General features: G+C 38.8%; 1 protein-coding gene across 1 annotated transcript in view; it reads right to left on the bottom strand.

Moving 5' to 3' along the window:
• Positions 1 to 21,596, bottom strand: part of fgf11a (fibroblast growth factor 11a) — a 73,302-nt gene that overhangs the window by 38,585 nt on the left and 13,121 nt on the right. Inside the window, exon 2 of the mRNA XM_058393771.1 lies at positions 105 to 215. Within this exon, the coding sequence (XP_058249754.1) occupies positions 105 to 215 (111 nt within the window). The remainder of the gene's footprint in view (positions 1 to 104; positions 216 to 21,596) is intronic.

The following is a 21,596-nucleotide window of genomic DNA, read 5'->3' as shown; positions in this document are numbered from 1 at the left end:
TTCATCCATTTAATGTTTTGATACGATGCTGAATAATGTGTAAGAATGAGTCCTCTGGAAGACAAGAGCTTTGTTTCCATGATAATTGAGCTACAAGAACTTACAAAAGGAGCTGTTTTCGTCCTTTGTGCCGTCCATGGTGCCATCTGGTAACATCTGGAGGTAGAATCCATGCCGGCAGTACAGACGTGTGACGATGCCTTTCAGCTGAGGCTCTGGAGAGAGAGAGAGAGAGAGAGAGAGAGAGAGATCTATTAGCCAACACTGGTCATGGTCTCATAGGCATTTTGTGGACAGATTAGCCTACTGTGCCTCTTTAAAATGGGCTTTTTGTCCTCTTCTGGCCAGGACAAATATGTATTTGTATGGATGTGTGTGCGAGAGGGAAGCTGTAGCAATGTATCACAAAAGATGGATGGATGCAGCATTCAGGCATGGCATCATGAGAATAAAGGGCTGGGGTATTTTTTTCTGCAACTTTAATGCCTCCTTGCCTTTAAAATCAGCCCAACTTCAGACCTAACAAATAACAGTGTGTGCCACATTTATGAAACTCAGCATCAAGAAGGAAAGTTGTTTAGAGAGAATATTAGAAGCTTGTCCTGCTCTGCCTCTGGCAGTGTTTATCACTGGCAGCTCACAACCACACAATTGGCCATTGCCTGGCAGTTAACTGTTAGCTCAAGGACATAAGCGAGACAGATTGAGAGAGAGGAAGTGAATGAAAGCGGTGGACCCAAAACCCACCAAGAACCAAGGTACATTGGAGCATAATAGGAGAAATCAAATATGCATGAGTTCTGGGGCTGTGTTCAGGTGTCCAGCAATACAGATCTTCCTTCATGTAGCCAAGAGAGGAAAAAGAAACTACATGAAGGAGTGAAAACAGTGCTATATACTGCTATATAGAGAGCTATATACAGGGTTTAGGGTTTGGGAGAAAGATCTGAAGCAGGTTGGTGAATATTAAAACTCACCACCTTCTAAGGAAATTGAAAGCAAAGCAAATTATCTTAATATGGTCATGAAATCTTTAGTGTTAATCGTAGCTTTCTCCTTTTTTTCCTGGAGTAAAGAATGCAAACTCACCTACAAAATGAGTGTGTGAGTGTGCTGATATAATCCTATTTGCAGTTTGATTAGAGGTACAATACTTTTAGATTTTTAAACAGAAGCTTCATGCTCAGAGACAGCTAGTGTAAGTGGGCATCAATGTAAGGGTTCATTATTTTTTATTTGCTGTTATAAAATGTCTTTAAAGTGGATTATTTTGGATTTTTGTTGAACCAAGTGCAACAACATCACAAATGAGAATTAAAATACACAGAATTGTATGAAGAAGCAAGGCTGGGGCTGATTTCTTTCTATCCCAGTCTGTAGATGTCTGCAGCCTATCAGTGATAGTTGTGCTGGTAAAATGTTTTCTAGATCTGATCTGCATTTAGGATGATATTTTTCCTTGTTACTGACACCTTTACAACACATCATGAGCAGTGAGAAATGTTTACACTTGAAATAGTAATTTCTGGATCATTGTAAACCCTGGGTAAAATGGATTGGTTATCTTGCTTCACGTTTCACTCTGCTCATACTTTAATTAATCCTAGCTATTCATAATTCAAGACGTTTCACACTGTACATTCCTAAACCCTTGGTTAACTTTCTTATTTGCATATTTGCAGCATCAACACCCATGACTAGATATATAACAAGCATGCTGTAACAGCTCATCATTTCACACTGTACATGTTTGGCACCACAATGTGGAGCAAAAAAAAGCTGTTACAGAGCTTTTTAACCCTGGATAAATAGTGGTGCTAACCCCACTTCTTAATTATAAGTGTGAAATGTTTGTTTACCCGGGATTTAAAGTAGGATTTAATGAGAAAAGCCCTCTTGTTTCAGTCAAAGTGCAAATAACAAATATTGAATAACCGAAGTTGCACAGATGACTGATTTTAGGTCACACTTTTCCGTTTACTATATTTGGTAGTACAAGGAAACATTGTGTACAAATTTAGCATCTGTTATTAAGTGTGTGTGTGTGTGTGTGTGTGTGTAAATAAATTGCCCTACATCATTCTTATTATGCCATATACCAAATATAGTGGTATAATGCATTGATCAACCTTAATACTGTAGTTACACGGTTGTGCTTTCTGTAGATATTAGATCACAGTCCTCATGTCTACTATCACCAGCAGCCTCTACTACACCTATTAGATTTCTCTCCAGCAGCAGAGTGATATTCTGATAAGCCATGTTGCTGTGTTTGTATGAATGTGTTGTGATATTAATCTGCCAAAGTCTGGGCCTTTCCCCAAAAAGCAATACAGACACTTTAACTCATGGGAATATCATCAGTTTTCTTTTCATTTCTCTCGTCGTCTCTGTCTTTTTCGTCTTTTCTATCTCTATTTTGCCTCATCCAAACCCCAGTAGAGAGAGTTATGTGAGTTAAGCATCTCTTAGAATAATGCCATACATCAACCAATCAGCAGGGGATATGCAGTCATTACTTCTCTGCTGAAAGACACTGAGAGAAGGAGAGAGGAAGAAAGCGAGAGGAGAGAAGAGATGACACCCTTTCCATTAGAGGAGATTCACACTCTAAATAAAAGAGGATGCACTCCATACTTTTACACGAGCTGTCGATAAAACGCTCAAGCGCAACAGTGCTTAACAAAAACCTGCCCTTCCACTGAGGAAGTCGGCCATATCTCACTCTGTGTAAGACTAGCGACAGGAACAGAGAGAGAGAGAGAGAGAGAGAGAGAGAGATGAAATGAGAGAAGGAGTAAGCAAAGACATTATGTCTTTACAGAATAACGGTAAATAAATCACCTCTGGAGTCACCCTCATCAGAGCTATGATGATATGCCATTAGGGGCCATGATGTTTACACACATGCAGAGCTGCATCTAGTTATAAATCTGTAGAGCTAGAATCACAGCATTTAATTATTTATTAGGAAGTGTGTCATTTCAGCACACTACATCCACTTGCCTCTTAACCTGTGAAGTAAGAATTAAAAGGCAGGAACATTGATTATTTTGTAGACATAATATTTTAGGTTTATGTGCCTTTTGCTAAGGCTCATAACTATCAAACAGTCCCTGGTGGCAGGATCCTGTGCTCACACCGTTGTGTTTAGGTTTGATTCCCGGGCAGGGAAACGACCCAGCCACTAAAGGGGGTTAATTCTCAGAGCTGGTCCCAAGCCCATTTAAAATGGGAGGGATGCATCAGGAAGGCGCAAAACCTGTGCCAAATCAAATATATGCGGGTCAGATAATCTACTGGAGTGACCCCGAACAGGGAGCAGCCGAAGGACAACAACAGCATAACTTTCCAACACCATGATTAAAGTGTGACATTCACTGTGTGAGGAAATCGCACTTAGCTAACATGTTTCAACAGACTGACTGTTTTTAATACTGTATTTGTTAAACTGGCTCCTTACCTGATGTGAGCTTTGCAAGATGCCTAAGCAAACGAAAGCACATTTACATTGTGGTTAAATATAACTATTGTTGTTTGATATTCTGTTATTGACTGTTTGCAATGTGATGACATTTAACTATTTTTTCCAGACCAAAACATCAATAATTTTTATTCAGAAAGTAGATGCCCAATGAGCTACTTTACTATTATGTCACCTCAGGATAAGAGAGAAGCAGTACATATAATTGTCTTGTTGATGTGGACAGTCCCAAATTCTCTTCACCACGTGAAGTTTTGACAACATAGGATTATAGTTTCTTAGCTAGCTTACTGTCCTACCTGTGTTTAATTTTGTGTTTGTAGATTCCTGAAAGTTGCTGATTCACTGCTACCTTACAGCTCATGTAGCTAGTTAATGGGGAAACATTGCTAACTGGGTAGACAACAACAGATGTTCACTATAAATTTATGTTTCTGTCACTCAAAATTTAGTTCTGTATTGTCTTATAATTTTGTGTCTTCATGTACCACCAGGGTCCCAGAGGGATGTTGTTTCATCTCACTATGTACTGCATCAGCTATAAATGGTCGAAATGACAATAAAAGCTACTTGACGCTTAAGTTGACTCTTATATTTACCGTCAATTACTGCATATTGTGTAAATGTTTGTATGTTGTGTATTTTGTATTACAAGCACTATAGGCATTACATTCATATACACGCATTGTACTTTATATAGTGTATAGCTGTGTTCATTGCTGTTTATTGGATATGTGTGAAATGAAACACAAGTCATTTCTTCAGTTCAAAGTTATTACATGCATGAGTGAAATTTAGGCCCAAAGTCGAGGCTCTTTGAACGATATGGCTATTAATTCACCTGCCTGTAGAACTGACCAAAGGTTTTGTTTGGATAAATTGGTTTATGTTAGCATTTCTTTAAATATTTGGCTCACAAATCTCTTTAAATACAAACAGCAAAGCATTTCTGAACAATAAAGCAAGTTATCATGGCAATAATACACTGATAAATTCTTTCAAATGCTGTGACAGTAAATGGTGTGCTGTAGATGAAAGCATTCATTAAATTGCATCATAGCGATGATGATACTGCAGTCCTCAGCACATCAACCGATCCCCCTCATTTTCTCCCCCTGCTCGTCTACGAAACCTCCACAGCATGTGCTGGAATGTGTTTGTGTGTGGTTTGTAGGAGCAGCGGCATGCAGGTGCTGTTTAATATTCATGAGCAGTCAGCAGCTAAACTGCATAAAATTACAGTGGCCGCTCCCTCTGCCCTAATCTGACTGTGACTAATGGCTAGAGAGAAAGGGAGAGCCCGTGCTGGAACATCAATATTTTGTTCGACAATCAATCATGTTCTCAGAGAACCCCCTCAACTGCTCATCTGAAACGACACACGTGACCCCTAAAACAAACTCGCTCCTGAAACACACACCTAAGGCAGGCTTAGAGAAAATCGCTGGTGACGTATCACATAGGTGCTGCCACATACTGCATTCATAACTGATTTATTAATGCTTAATAAGCAAACTATGATAAGTCGAGACACAAATAACAGTATGAACAAACAATGAAAGTGCAGACTGTGCAATATTTAGCTGTCAGTGTTGGAGCTGAACTGCATGAGACTTAAGAGAGCGAGTAAGAAGACAATAACGCAGAGATGCTAAATCAGTTGGCTTAGTTTCTTACTTTAGGTTATTGGTGTAGGACTTTTTCTTGATTTACGCAGGCAGTAAAGTCTATGGAGATCGTATCATCATGAAACTGTGGAGGAAGAGGAAACAGCAGCCAAAGGGCAATATTTTCAGTGAGGTATAAGCATAATTTAGGGCTAATGTTTTTTTCTGCATTTTGCTTGCTTTTTAGTGCTCGAAATAAAAGCAATGAATTACACTATGAAGCCAAAAGTATGTGGACACCCGGCACATGCTCATATGTGCTTCTCCATCAAACTGTTGCCACAAATTTGGAAGCATACAATTGTCTAGAATGTGTTTGTATGCTGTAGCTTTACAATTCCCCTTCACTGGAACTAAAAGGCTCAAACTTTTTCCAGACTTATAATGCTCCTGTGCACAAAGAGAGCTCCATAAAGAGACTTGATGTAGAAGAGCTTGAGTATCCTGTACAGAGACTTGACCCTAACCCCACTGAACACCTTTGGAAGGAACCGGAACATCAACTGCACCCCAGGTCTCCTTAGTCAGGAGGTCACACTAATGCTCTTGTAGTTGAATAGACACAAATCCACAAAGTGGTGGTTCAAAATCTAGTGGAAGCCTTTACCTGAAGAGTGGAGGCTATTATCACAGCAATGAGGGAACTGATCTAGAAAGGGATGTTCAACAAGCACATATGGGTTTGATGGTCAGGTGTCCACAAACTTTTGGCCATATAGTGTATGTGGAGAAGCATGGTGGAATGTGTCAACCTTCAAATTTCAAATCTTCTTTGAGCCAAAACTGCACTGTTACCTCTATTCAAGACATCCTTTTAAAACAAAGGTGATACATTTTTTTTAGCAAGATTTAGCGAGATTTAGTGAGATCGTGATTAAAAACAATATTTTTCAACCTAGAAAACATACTGACACATATTGATTACACTACGTAACTATTTTTTTCTTTTTTCTTGTTCCTGGGAAATAAGTGTTATTTCCCCATTCTTTGTAACCCAAATAAAGAGAAAAAACCCATCTTAGCCATGAAAGTTTGGGTTAGTTTTGGGCAGTTTTTTTAGTACAATGGGCTAATTCTGAGGTTTTTGTTCTCTTAAAAGCCCAAATGTGAGTTCACATTACTAACAAAATGTGAAGTTTGTATGCATGTTCTAACTCCCAAAAACATGTTGTGAATGTGTGTGTGTGTGTAAATATGTGTGTGCATGATGCCCTGTAACAGACTGGAGTCCCATCCAAGGTATATTCTTGCCTTGCACCCAGTGTTCCCAGGAGATTCACTGTGACTCTGTCCAGAATAAAGTGCTTACTTAAAGTGAGTGAGAGTGAGTGACTTCTTTTTACAATCATGTCAACCTTCACCAATTTTATAGCAGCAGCAATACTGACCACAGGCATACAGAGGATACACTGTATAACCATATGACCTTATATTTTTTTTATGATGATGAAAATGGGAATGGCACCAGATTCTATTTGCAGTGAACACCATAATGCTTATAAGTAATAGATAAAGTAGCAACAAACTATATAAAGCAATGATGAGGAGGGATGTACACAAGGGGCTAATACAAACACAAGCACATTGCCATAGACACTCACTTGTACATGTACGTTCCTAGACATTTTTCTGTCATCCTTGATGACTCTAGTTTAATGAAGAACAGAATGATTAAAGTCAGTCGATGTAGAGAAAAAAAGAAAAGAAAAAAAGAAAGAAACCAAGACAGAGAGTAAGAGCAAGAGAGAAACTGTTCCTCTGAAATGCCACCGCAGAGGTTTCTAATATGCCCCCTTTACAGCTGTTAATTACTTTAACGATCCCTTCAACAAAGACTCCAACTCGACTATTCCCTACAACCTGACAGCTAGATCAAGTGTGTGTGTGTGCATGTCTAATTGTGTGTGTGTGTGTGTGTGTCTGTGTGAGTAATGGAGGGGAAATTCTCATTGAACCTGATTCAATTTTGTGCAACGCTTCAACATGAGACAAAGAAAACGGTTAAAGTTAATGATGAGCCGAGTCGTAGTTCACCCTCACACTCGCGCACACTTTTATGGAGGTTTTCCTGAGGAAGCAATGGCCTATTTATCTAGCAGACACCTATAGATGCCCTGTTTTAACCCTATATGATTAATCCAAGACCTTCTTTCTCTCTCTCTGTACCGCCCACCTGCACACACACACATACACACACACACACACACACACACATACATACAAATGTGTACACACATACAAATGCAAACAGAGAATATGATCATTCAATTCAAATCTACATGTAAAATTAGAGCTAAAAAGACATTGGTTGCATACACAAGCATACAGCAGACCAAATGACTATCTATTATATAAAAATAGAATTGACATGAACCTAGAATTTACTTCTACACATGTAGAAAGGGAAAAATATCCCAATATAATACAAAGAATATAAAAGATCAGCGGCAAAAACAGTGTGAGTGTATTCTGAATAAAGTGCAGAGATACAAGGTTCATTATAATGCTATACAACATCAGGCTGAAGCAAATGGCCAACAAAGTGTGAGAAAATAACAGACATGCAGAATAAAGAAGCCCAACCTGAAGCAGAGTTCTATTCCTCTTACACCAACTGTTATTATTACTACTGCTATTATGCTATATGACTACTGTCACCTCCCATACCATAGAATATAAATAATTTCTTAACAAAATGAAGATTTAAATAATTGTTTAATTGCTACCGTTGCATGTAAGCGGTAGACAAAGAAAAGTACAGATTGATAATTTAGGGGTTATTAGACTTGCATTTGTTACTGATTGCAGATCAACCATGGCTCCACCATATCCTCCATAGCTTCAACATATAACCAAATTCTTTGATTATTCCAATGAACTGAATGCATAACTCAACTACACAGCAGTTCCACAGCTTTCAAAACAAACCAGTCATACAGTAATAAAACACTTGGCTCACAGTAACGCTCCATCCACCTCAAGGTTTGATGTGATGTGTTGATGGGGCAGTGGTGGCTCAAGTGGTTAAGGCTCTGGGTCACTGACCAGAAGATCAGGGGTTCAAGCCCCAGCACTGCCAAGTTGCCACTGTTGGGCCCTTGAGCAAGGCCCTTAACCCTCTCTGCTCCAGGGGTGCCGTATCATGGCTGACCCTGCGCTCTGACCCCAACCTCCAAGGATGGGATATGCGAAGAAAGAATTTCACTGTGCTGTAATGTATATGTGACAAATAAAGGCTGTTTCTGTTTCTGTGTAGGCTGAGATACTTTTCTGCTCAGCATGGTTTTAAAGAGTTACTACAGACTTTCTGTTAGCTCATACCAGTCTGGTCCTTCTCCTCTGATCTCTCATCATTTTCTGCTTTTTTCAACTACTCTGTGTAAACTAGAGACTGTTGTGTGTGTGTGAAAATCCCAGCAGATCAGCAGTTCCTGAAATACTCAACCCAGCCCATCTGGCACCAACAACCATGCAACGAATAAACTAACAGAGATCAGACTTTTCATCATTCCGCAGTTCGATGTGAACATTAAGTGAAGCTCTTGATGTGTATCTGCATGATTTTTTGCATTGTGCTGCTGACACATGATGATGAGACTGTATTCTTGATCATTTGGATGGTGAGTGTATGTATTTGAAAAGTGTTTTAAAAACTGAGAATGAAATATTAGCCAAAAAAAACAAAAACAGGAATAGACCTTTGAGCCTTAAAATACTAATGCCAAATATCACTGGAGGTTTTATATATATTGTATATGTCACTGAAGATGTCATCGTAATGGATGAGGGATGAAAAAGGAGTTTTGTGGGATGACATCCCTTCAAATCTGCCTTCAGATCGAACCCTGCTTACATTTCAGCTTTAACTGGATCAACAGAAGCAGAGAGAAGCCTATATAGCCGTGCTATAATAAACCATGAAGCTCAATTTACTCATCCTCTCCAAAATATTCTAAATATGTGTTTTGTCATGATTGCAATGATTTTGTTCCTAGCATTTTATAGCCATATGGTCTGTTAAAACCTTCTACTGCTGAAACTAATACAAACATGCAGCCTATTACTTAAACCCTATTTGCAGTGAGTGTTGTGTCTGTACTAAAATGTCATCTCTATAATAAAAGTCTAGCAATGTAAAGAACAGTGCTTTATGCTTCCTGGGGCTGTCACTGTAATGGTCCAGTGCGTGCAGTTCTTTGGCTTGCTTTCTTTTTTGCTTCTAATGGGCTCCTAGTGAAGAATGTAGGTGATGTAAACTGTAGCAACTCAATTTTCCAACTTTCAAACCATCCATCATTCTGCACTTGCCGAAAAGGTTTAATAAGCTGGTGTGGATTTATAAATGCTGGTTAAAATGGAAGCATGAGGCACACTTGATATGACTAAAAGCTTTTAAGAAATGATTTCACCGTGAATTAGAATGCATTTGTCATTCAGCAACTCGTCATTTTAAAAACATTTGGACAAAGACTTCAAGACTGACTGGTGAAAATGGTGATGGTTATAATCACTACACACAACGTTAATACACAGTGGAACCCTGAAGTGTGTGTGTGCTGGTGTGTGAGACAGAGATAAATGGTGTATGAGGACGTGGACATGAGCTGACCCTTCGTCCTCCTACAGCACCACAGCTTAGAAGTCACACTTACATTAGCACACAGTCACATCCACACCCACAGCACATTATTTAATGTGAGGCTGCTCCTGCTGCTCCACACCACTGACTGAGTTACTGTGTGTGTGTGTGTGTGTGTGTGTGTGTAGCAGAACTACCTGCCAAAGAAAAATACTTTGAGAAATGTACTGTGAATTCACAGAGGATCTCCTTGAAAGAAAAGTCTTCCCGGAACACGGGTAAAAGTGGTGTGTGTGTGTGTTCTCGTTAAGAAGAAAGACAGGAAAACTATCCGTCTACAAAGGCTATCCTCCCGGTGCTGTAAGCTGTCTGACATTTCTTTGATGTTAACACTGGAGTGTAAAGTGAGACAGCAGCGAGACAGAGGGAGAAACACAGAAACAGAGAGAATGAGCAAGAAGGATGGAAATCGAGCAGACAGCGAGTTCCTGTTTTCAAAATACACCAGAGAGTCAACAAAGGAAGAGAGGACTGAGGGAAAAAACGAGACGGGGTGGACAGTGGACAAAGGTGTATCATCTGTCTGCTTTCTTTCTCTTCATCACTTGTTCTTCTTGTCCCTTTCTTCCTCTCCATCACTGTGCTCCTTGAAATGTGCTGAGTAGGCTCTCTCTCTCTCTCTCTCTCTCTCTCTCACACACACACACACACACACACACGCACGTACACCACATCCTTTCACTTTCTCTCAGCAGAGTCACGCCAGTGGGACATGGACACAATGCTAATCAGGCCTCCTCCCACTCTTTTTCTCCCTCCCTCTGATGTCAGGATGCATAAAGGCGAAACAACAGTGGTGCGATGTCTTTGTTTCTCCCTTTCGCATTCGTTCCCTCACTATCTCACTCAAGAGCAGAAATACATCATAAGCACGGCTAATATCGCTCCTGCAGTGCTACTGCAGAGGGAACCACAAACAAAGTGACACGTTTATGACTTCCAGCGTCCATGTCTTTTACTTTAATTACTCTCACACACAGCTCGATTTTACAGTCAGGCCTGGCTATAAAAAAGTGTTCTGTAGCTGCTGTAATAATTTTTAAAATGTTTCTAGTCTTGTAATAACCTTTTAGATGTACACAAATGCCTTAATCAAGTAAAAGTGCAAATATTCAAAAGAAGGAAAAATGAATAACAGAGGAAGTTCAGCTTTTATTTTTTGTATTGCATTAGCCAACGTGAGACGTGTTCATAATCCCTTAAACACCAGCTAGCATTATAAGATTGCAAGAAATCTTGCATGCTAATAGCTATCTTTCATGATGTCAATGTTTTTGATTTTCTCCTCCCCTAATGGGAGCTTTATGGTTCCTTTTGGTGGCAAATGTGATCATTCACTTCAAAAGGGTAACCATTTGAAGTGAATAAATAAAGAAAGTACAGACATTCGAGATCAGACTTAGCTAGTAATTACTTTTCACCTCTGTAATATTACCTTACACTAGACATCACTACTTCCTTCATTCGAGGTTAGCCCCACCCCTAGCTGCTCAATTCTGTTCTTTTTTCCTTAAAAGGCAATTCAGGAAGCAGGTTTTTCAGAAGGGGCGGGGTCTTATGGGAGGATTTTCTCTGTTTTCAATGCAATTGCAATCCACCTTGCAGACAGCATAGGGCTTTAAAAAGGACAAACCCATTCATTCATTTCTCTTCAGTAACTGCTCATCCCAGACAGGGTTGTGGTGAATACACCATCCATTCCACTGAAGGCACCACACACACATACACGCACACACAAACACACCTATTAACAATTTAAATTAGAAACGAGAAAGCCCACACAGCTACAGAAAGAGAATGAACTCAGGATCTAACAGCAGACCCTGGAGCTACGAAACACCAACACTACTGTCTGCGCCACTGTTCCACCCAAATTACTAACTGCTCCTTTAAAATGTTGCTACATTGTGCATACAGACTGACTCACACAGCTACGCAGCATGAGCAGAGTGTGTAGGAGTAGACCTGAATGATGGATAAAAGGCCTCAGTGATTGAGTGACTGATTGCTCACACATAAAATTAAATTCACTTTTTAATTACACCAGAAATTAATCAGAATGTGTCTGCATGTGTGTGCGTGCGTGTGTGTGTGTGTGTGTGTGTGGGTGTGTGTGTGTGTGTGTGTGTGTGAATGTGTAAATTTGCTATGCACCATTGGAAATGCTGTTGGAGTTGGCTGATGTCAGAACAACACCACATCATCATCACACTGCACCAACAGTGCAACAAAGAGGAAAATGCTCCTGCATACCAGAAAAAACAGATGGACCTCCAAAACCATGGCCATACCTTAATCTTATTGTTAACGTGCACATTAGTCTGTTTCTCCCGTCCACTCGTCTCTCCATCTCTTTCCCTGTCCTGTTATCTCTCTCTCTTTCTCTGTGTAATCATATCCTTTACACCATAAGCCTGCAGTCTAATCTCACGCATCGATACTCTTTAATTAATCTGATTTGTTCTTTGTTCTGTCTCTCTCTCTCTCTCTCTCTCTCGCACTCTCTCCGTCGCTCCGTTCCTTCACTTTCGCTGTCGTTCTCATAGCAGCTCATCATCCCCCTCTTCGCTAGTTTACCGCACTGTAACAGCCGACAAAGAGGCATGACGAGACGGGAAACAAAGCTGGTCAAGCCTAAGGAGTCTCTGTCATCATTAAGCAGAGGAGAGAAACAGAACAGCAGCCTAATTGGCACAGACACAATAAGGGATTAGATAAAGTAGGTTCCCTGACACTGTATTATTGAAAACAATGAATAAAAGGGGCTGTAAAGTCAGGGGGGGACAAAATACTATGTAGGAACTGAGACAGTGAAGCCCAAATGATTATTCTGACTGCAGACGAAAGACAATACTATAATTATAGTACCAGAAAAACATGAAAAGACAGTAGCTGTCTCTCAAATGAAGCACTGCATACTATGCGCTTATGCTATGTACTCTACAGTCTAGTCTACGATTTTAGAAGAGTAATATCGTCTCAAATGGAACGCTAACATTACTTTACTAATGGGACTTCCCAGTCAACACATAAAATTTTAGCAGATTATGGAGAATTTTTTAAAAATGTTGAAAAATAAACCACACAACGTGAGCTCATTTAAAAGACATTTGTAAAATATCTTGTCCACCACAATGGCGTCAGCCATCTTGAAAAGCAATACTGCCACTGTCGAGTACAGGAATGGCCATCATTCCACAATTATATAAATGGTACTTGAATTGCAATTCTTCTTGTTGTTGGAATTTCCAGGGTACTCACATTTATACTAGAAAATAAAGAATAGAATAGTGTATAAATATGAGATCTGGGATGTACCTAGTGACATTATGTGCAGTATAAAGACCAAACATTTATTCTTGCTGATTTCTGTTCTCTTTTCATCACTAAAAGTGTATGCATGATTGCACATAATTGGGATCATTTGTCTTGCAGTATAATAACTCACTAGTCAGTAGATTTGCTACATTCATTGGTACCCATACTAATTCCTTACAGTTCGCTGAATGCCTCTAGCTTTCGAAAACTGCTATGCCTAGAACTTTTTAAAAGGGAAATCCTCTCTTGTAAGGTTTCACATCCAACCCATGGGGACAATCCTGAGAGCCCTTGATAGTGCTAAATAGATTCCCCAGTCATATTTTACTGTTTTATACTTGTCCTTGTACATATTAGAGGAACCATTTCTCCATAAATGTTCCCCAGAGGTTCTGTATTGTTTGTGATCTATATGTTGTTCACGGTTTACTCTATTGTTCTCATTGGATATATAATACATCATATTTAATAAAACAACAAAGAAACAAACAAAAAATAATAATTAAAATGTCTTTAGATTTGTATATGATGTAATAGCTTTGAATTTATTTCCTTATTTGATTTATCTTTTAAAACTGTTTCCTCTTTGGTCAAACACATCTACATGTTTATTTATTAAAATTTATCCTTATCTGTTTATTAACTTTGGGAAATATATTATTAATGCAAACAAAACAAAGAAGGATAGAATAATACGCATATCCAGAATAATGTGGAAACCTCTCAGGGATCAGGATCACATTCAGCTATCTATTATTTATAATTTCTCTTATAGCTGGAGTTAAAACTCATTCATTCACCAACATACATAGAAAGTTTCATTCATCTTCAGTAAGAGCTGTATCACAGACAGGATTGTTGTGGATTCAGAGCACAGGAATACACCCAAGAAAGGATGGCCACCCATCACAGGCCACAGTGTGCACACTCAATGCCGTATTGTTGAAAGATGGGAGGAAACCAGAGAACCTGAGAGAAGCCTTTAAAATTGTAGACCTCATATAAGTGATGCTCTTATCCACATTTGCCTTCCAATCCACATGCCTTCCAATCACTAGCCCAATGCCTCCCACTATAATTGACCACTGTCTTGCTGCACCACCATGCCACATAGGAAAAAAAAAACCGAGCCTAATGTTGGCAGAAAATCTCAATGACTTTCAGACTGGTGACTGAACACCAAATATGCTAGTTTCACTCAGTAACCCTGGTTTAGCTTCTATCAGTACAAGTAGTGGTCACTATGGCTCGCAATCCCTGTTTGGTACAGGAGAGTGAAAGTTATCCAGCTGCAGCAACATGCTGATGCAACTTGATGTAATCAATGTATCTGATATAAATGTCTCTGCTGGGAGGGAGGTGAAATCTCATTACTCAACTGCATCTGTTATAAATGTTCTAAAATGTTTTTTTCCCCTTCCCAGTAAGAACTTAAACGTACAGAATGCTTAGATTGCCAAGATTATCTTCTTGAAGGTCAGCACAGACCTGCTTGGGTTCTTTTTTAGTTTGTGTACATAAAAACAAGTCTTTCCATTAGGAAGCAAAATAAAGCAGAAAAAGGAAATCTTTCTGACAACTTTGGTGCAGCTCAGAGCCCCATACTGCTTTGGAGATTAATAAAGTATGACTTTATTATACAACTGATTTTTCAAACTTTAGAGGTAATAAATGACAATTTTATTTATTTATGTATTTATTTTGCTTTAAGAGGTAATAATTGATTTTATAAAGAAGTCCTTTGTACTGATAAGGTATAGTTTTAGCTTCTTAAAATGGCAAGATAGGAACCATTTCTGATAGGAAATTGGGCTCTACATAGAAATATCTGAAGCTTTATATTATATATACTGTGTCACCATGGCAACCACAAACACTCTACCTTGGGGATTAAACAAACCTTTGCCACTATTCCCCCTCTCCTAATCTGCATCCAACAAAATCATGAAGTAACATACTAGAATGCAGTTTTCCGAATAAATATTGTTGTCACAGCCATCTATTCTTTTCTTCCTCTAGGCTTGTACACACATTGGACCACATGTACACCATATGGTACACTGATGTGACTGAGTGCCTTTCTCTTGCCATACCACACACTTCTTAGTTTAGACTCCTAAAAGCAGCGTCCCATTGTAGCAAGATAGTTGCCACTGAGATATCCGCTGTTGGCCGCGGTGTACTGTGATCACACAGAGGCAACGGTGCCCTGCTGGTGTAATATCAGAACACATAAACCTGTTAAAATTGAGGGTGTATTATCTGGCTCTTGAGTCTTTGCACCACTTGAGTGACATTAATGTTTGTTGATTCACTGAGACAATGTTGTGATTGTCATCTATATCATCCATCAGGGTGGCACAACTCAGAGAAGCTCTATCTGTCTTGCACAGAATCTCCTCAGGTTCACAGATTACCTCACTAGTCTGAGGGGCTGTACAGCAATGGCCCATAGGGTCAGTACATGACCGGTTCAACCATCCACTATCCACGTCTGATTCTTCCCACCTTGCCGAAAATTTAGCAACTAGGTCTGCATGTGGTCTCTGAGATAGCCATCAAGACCTTTGTTGTACTACTGTTTGGAACATGCTGGCAGATTCATCCCTGAGCAAATCCAAAACACTGCTCAATTCTTTATTGCCCTTCACTATGAGCATGTGCAAAATGCCTGTTTGAAAACAACCTTGCCTAATAACTTGCTAGCAAATACAGCAAACTTTGTGGGAGAAATGAATGAGTTTGCCTTACATGCATTGGTGGAGTGACCTTGTTGTTAAATCTGAGAATTCTCTTCAAGGTCATATTACTTTGCAGAGTTTCACTTCTTTAGATTCAGCTGCTTACACCATGCCATGCTATGAAAACACACATTATATTTGTTCCCTATAACAACAACAACAAAAAAACAAACCTTACACCATCCGCTTTCTTGTAGTCTAAATAGTTAGTAGTATTTATAGTAAATGGAATGCTAACTCAACTGTACATCCTTACTTGCCACTAATGAATGTGTATGTGGCTAAAACACCTTAAAAACCCATTAGAACAAGGACATGTTGACCTGCCTTTATATTACAGCACTTATGTGTTTTAAAAGGACAATGACCTTGGACCAGTCATGAAGGAGAATAAAGAGGAGTGGAAGGGGAGGGTCACTGACATTCAACACTGGAATGCTTTAACTAGCTTGATTTTTATCTCTGAAATGCCAAGTGAGGCTTTGTCTTAAAGAAAGACAGTGGGTGTAAATATGTCTGTGATTTTACTAATTATCTATAACATTCATAAAGATTAGAAAGTGAGAGAGAGAGAGAGAGAGAGAGAGAGAGAGAGAGAGAGAGTGTGTGTGTGTGTGAAATTCTTAAGGCTCAGTCAGTTATAGGGATATAGCCAAATTTCCTATTATAATGGAGCAAACACAGTTAAATGCACACACACACACACACACACACACACAGGCCATCTAACCCTTAAATAAGAGGTTGATTGCCTCCAGGCAGTTCAGTTTTCATCATTCTTTCCTCATTTTTTTTTCGATAGGATTCTGAAAAAAAAAAAGCCATTTTTTTTTCTTTTATTATTATTTTTTTAAACTGTAATGATTACCTACAGAGGCTCTATTACAGACTGTGGAAAACCCCAAGTAAGCAGAATTTCTTCTTACAATTCCCTTAATGTTTACACTAATATAGCTAATATATGTAGCTATAGTGCATTTTTAAGTTGCATCTCTTCCAGTGGGGTTATGGTGTACCAAAGCACAGCATATTTTTCTATAATGTTTCTCTCTCTATTTGAAAAGGTCAGTTACTCTGGGACACTTAGAAGAAGGGGTTCATTAAAATTGAAAATTTCATTTATGCCAAAGAAAAGTTATGAGTGAATGTTCGTTCTCTCTCTCTCTCTCACACACACACACACACACACACACACACACACGCTTTTCACATTTAACACTGTCATTGATGTTACATTCATTAATAGGTCCATTAAGATGCTTTTAATTAAGTCTTCTTATCCAAATCCAACGAGGCACTGCAGCCATATTCACTGCTGATTTCCGTCTTCCACCTTCATTCCATCATAACACTTCTCTCCTTCCCTCTCTCTCGCACTCTCTTTTTTTCTCCACATCACACTTTTTGCTGACTAGGGAGTCCCTGAAAGTGCCGAGCGGTGCTTCCCATCAGCACGGATATTACAGGGAGGCCCCAAGTGCAATTAAACAGAAAGACAGAGGGAGACATATTGAGAAGGACAGGGAAAAGAGGACTCAGCCTGGGGTAATCATTCTATAAAAGCACCTCCTCGTCTCAGCTGTCTTGAATGTCAGCAATTACAGGACTCAGAGGACCACCGGGAAGAACACACACACATTTACATGCTGAAGTATACGCATATGCAAACACATGGATGTCCATTTCAGCCCCAAGGTGTATATGCAGAGGACAGGATGATATGAATACATGATAGACAGAATAAGGAAGGAGGGAAAAAGGACAAGAAAGCATTGAAACAACTGATTCTTCCTACAGAATTTTCACAATAAATGAAAATGAAGCTTCAGTTCTGTAGACATGTCAATGTTTAAAAACCAGCAGAAGTCTTTTTCTAACTATTTTCTCTAACATTCTCACAAAAGCCCATTACTTAATTAGTCATTATTAATAAGTCAAACCCCTGCACACACTCAAAATACATAAATAAATATAAATAATATATATATACGTTTATATAAGTTTATATATATATAATAATATATATATATATATATATATATATATATATATATATATATATATATATATATATATATATATATATATATATATATATATATAAATGTTTGGACACATCTTCTAATTCCATGGTCTTTCCTGATGTTTATTTCTTTCTACATTGTAAAACAATGCTGAAGGCGGCCGAAATACACAATAATCTCGTTTGAACAGTTGATATTGAGATATGTCTGCTACTGATGCTCTGTAAAGCCTTCATAACAGCTCTAATCTGAGGTGCTGTTAATTGGTGATTTCTGAGGCTGGTAACTCTAAATGAACTTCTCTGCAGCAGAGGTAAGTTTTGGTCTTGCTTTACTGGGATGGTCTTCATGTGAGCCAGTTTCATCATGGTGCTTGATGGGCTTGACAATACTGTTCTTGCAAGAACTATTCCAGAACACCTGACCTTCGTGTCTTAAAATAACAACTGACTGTTTTTTGTTGTCATTACATATGGATTACTTAAGTCCATGTGTGTTATTTCATAGTTTTGAAATCTCCAGTATTGTTCTAGAATGTAGAAAATAAATCCCTAAACAAAAAACACTGAATTAAAAGGTGTGTCCAAACTTTTGACTGGTAGTGTATATATAAATAATAACAAGTAAGGTGTAGACATGATGGGGATGTGCTGTTATAGGAAAATAATCAAGACAGAATAGTGTGATGTGACCCACAGCAAAGTAGAGTTACTGTTTTCTAGTATCAGCATAAATACCTTTTTTTTTTAAAACTAAAGTAATTTGCAGATGATTCAAATATACAAAGTTACATTCGACATTGTGGAACGAATAAAAGTAAGCACTCCCATTTACCAGAACGGTCTTAACCAAATGTTTTCCTGCAAACCAAAATCACTGAAACATCTCCTTCAAATTTCCCTAATGACATCGTTGTAGTAATGACCTTATTACAATGGAAGACAGACTTTAGTGAAAGGCTCGTTATTCTGGAGATCCTTCTGTTTATTTTGGTAAAGTGTGTGTTACAATAGTAAAGACCTGTTGCCAGAACCGATGAGATGAACAGTTTTTTCTTCTAATTCTGATGAACACATTGTTAGTCTTGTTCGGAGTATGCCTCAGACTACGAGTATATGAATAGCACTGTGTGACACAAACATTAACAGTAAACTTCTCCTTACACACTGGATGAAGACGTTGTGATTCTGTATAAACTGCTTATGTAGCATACATCATATCACCTGGAGAAACTCTTTCTTGTTTGTTTGAGTGGGAAGAAAACATAATTATTGCTGAATAATTACACAATTATTACACAATTTCCCTTCTCACTAATAATAATGAGACCTGTATCATGTTACTCCAAACAGCGTTAGGAGTTAGAAAAATCTCACACACACACACACACACCCACACACACACCCACACAGCCACCCACCCACCCACACACACACACACACACACATTACATACTGTGCACTGGAGTGTGTATTTAAACAAAAGCTTCACAGCTGACATTTCAGTGTTGTATTGCTTGTTTACCAGTGCGTGTGTGTGTGTGCATGTAGGAGAGTAAGAAAGGGTATATAAGGAGCGGTCGAGTGTATGCAGTGTTTCTGAATCGCTTTGCTGGTTGCAGCCTGTTTCTGTGTGTGCTTGTGTTTATATGAGTGTGTTAGTGTGTTTTCTTTTCCTGAGGATCAAGAGCAGCACAGGTGTGGGACGCGTCCTTCACTTTAATGTGCCATCAATCACCCAGGCTGGAAACATGCCAGAGTGTTAACAACGGCAGACGAATCGCCCACACACATAGGCACTCATGCTCTTTTATAACAGAGAACAAACACACGTGACTTCATTTAGCCACAAGAGAGACAGTGAGAACTCAAGTACATATACACACAAGAACAAAAAAAAAGGGAGTCATGTGATCTATTATATGACGTGCCATGTATAATGTAGTACTCTTTTATTTCATAAGCTCTACATGGAATGAAATCCCTGTTCTCTTAAATGATCACACTTTCATGCATTTGACTAAAATAGTTTATTTCCTGTCACTACAGGAGTTATGAAAGCCCTAGTTTGTCAATGTTAACCATTTCTTTCCATCATCAAACTGTGGTGGTGGGAACTTGGAGAAGAAATAGTAGTTAATCACTCTGCCTACTGCATTGTTTGTAGTTTTGTAGTAGATCGCTTTTGTGAAACTGAAAGTCTGATACTTTTACAGCGACGATATTCAGAATCTTGAGGCTTGTGATCTGCACTTCCATATATGGTGTATGCCCACACAGCATGCGTCAGTTCCTGTCGAAAACACTAAAACACACCGTAACCCTGGGTTATCACTGTTCTAAACCCCACTTTTAGCCAAGGGTAGAGGAAAAAGCGTGGTTCTCTGAAGCAGTATTAACCCTGTGTTGCATTGCCAGATGTGAACAGTGTGAGACGACACAGTGTTAAAATATTATGGCTAGATGCTTAAGAACAGACACCCAATAAGAAATTGAGCAGCATGTGCTTCATTTCACATGTTTTGTGCAAACAGTAGTTTTTGTTTTTGTGCGTCTCAGGAGGCTTAAAACAGCCAATGAGGGTTTATGTTGCGTCATTTTATTCTCACTGATGTGAAAGCACGAGACAAGCCGTTATTGAAAGAAAAATATGAACAGTGTGAAACATGAAACAAAATAAACCCAGGGTTCCTTTTTCTGTAAACTATTTCATGTGTAAGCCGCAGTGAGCTAGATACAGCTGAATGTGATAACGTGATAGATAAATATTGAAGTAGTAACTGAAGACTTATAGTAAAACCATATATTTCCTCTTTATTCACTGAGTGTTATATAAAAACAACACTGTAATGTTTAAGTACATGAAAGCTGTATAAATACTTTCTTGGGTAAAATATTCCACTATTTCTAGTAGTGTGATGTGCTATAAAATGTAAGCTGTCAGATATAGTTAGTAGTTGTAGTCAATTGTAGTTAAAGGCAGTAAATGTGAAGAGAAAAGGAGTCATGTGTTATGTTGTTTCTTTTGATTGCATTAATAGTGATTATCTTCTAACTTAAGTAAAGTGACATGTATATAACTGTCTCTCTCTCTCTCTCTCTCTCTCTCTCTCACACAAACACACACACAAACACACACACACACCATAGATAGATAGATTATAATTAATATTACGTGGTTTAATATGAAATTAGGCTTAAGCTTCTATAAAAAAAACTGTCTATGTCTAAAAAATGGCATGCACATTGAAAAACAAGTGAACATGTCTCTAGTATCTGAAAAAAAATCTATTCGTTATTTCTTCCAGTTTTCTCCCTTTCAGTGCCCTTCAGTAAGTTGGCACCCTGTCCAGGGTGTCTGCCTCCTTGTGCCTTGAATCCCAGGAATAAACCCCAGGCTCCCTATGACCCTGTGTCATAGGGCACAGAAGTGCTACAGAAAACAGATGGATGAATGGATATGATATACACTGATCAGGCATAACCTTATGACTGGCACTGCCAGGTGAAGTGAGTAACACTGATTATCTCCTCAACATGGCACCTGTTAGTGGGAGGGATATATTAGGCAGTAAGTGAACATTTTGTCCTCAAAGTTGATGTGTTAGGTAAGTATAAGGATTTGAGCAAGTTTGAAAAGGTCCAAATTGTGATGGCTAGATGACTGGATCAGAGCATCTCCAAAACTGCAGCTCTTGTGGGGTGTTCCCGGTCTGCAGTGGTC

The sequence above is a fragment of the Hemibagrus wyckioides genome, linkage group LG07 (genome assembly GCF_019097595.1).
Source record: "Hemibagrus wyckioides isolate EC202008001 linkage group LG07, SWU_Hwy_1.0, whole genome shotgun sequence".
Taxonomy (NCBI): Eukaryota; Metazoa; Chordata; class Actinopteri; order Siluriformes; family Bagridae; genus Hemibagrus; species Hemibagrus wyckioides.
This window is presented reverse-complemented; position numbering and strand designations above follow the sequence as displayed.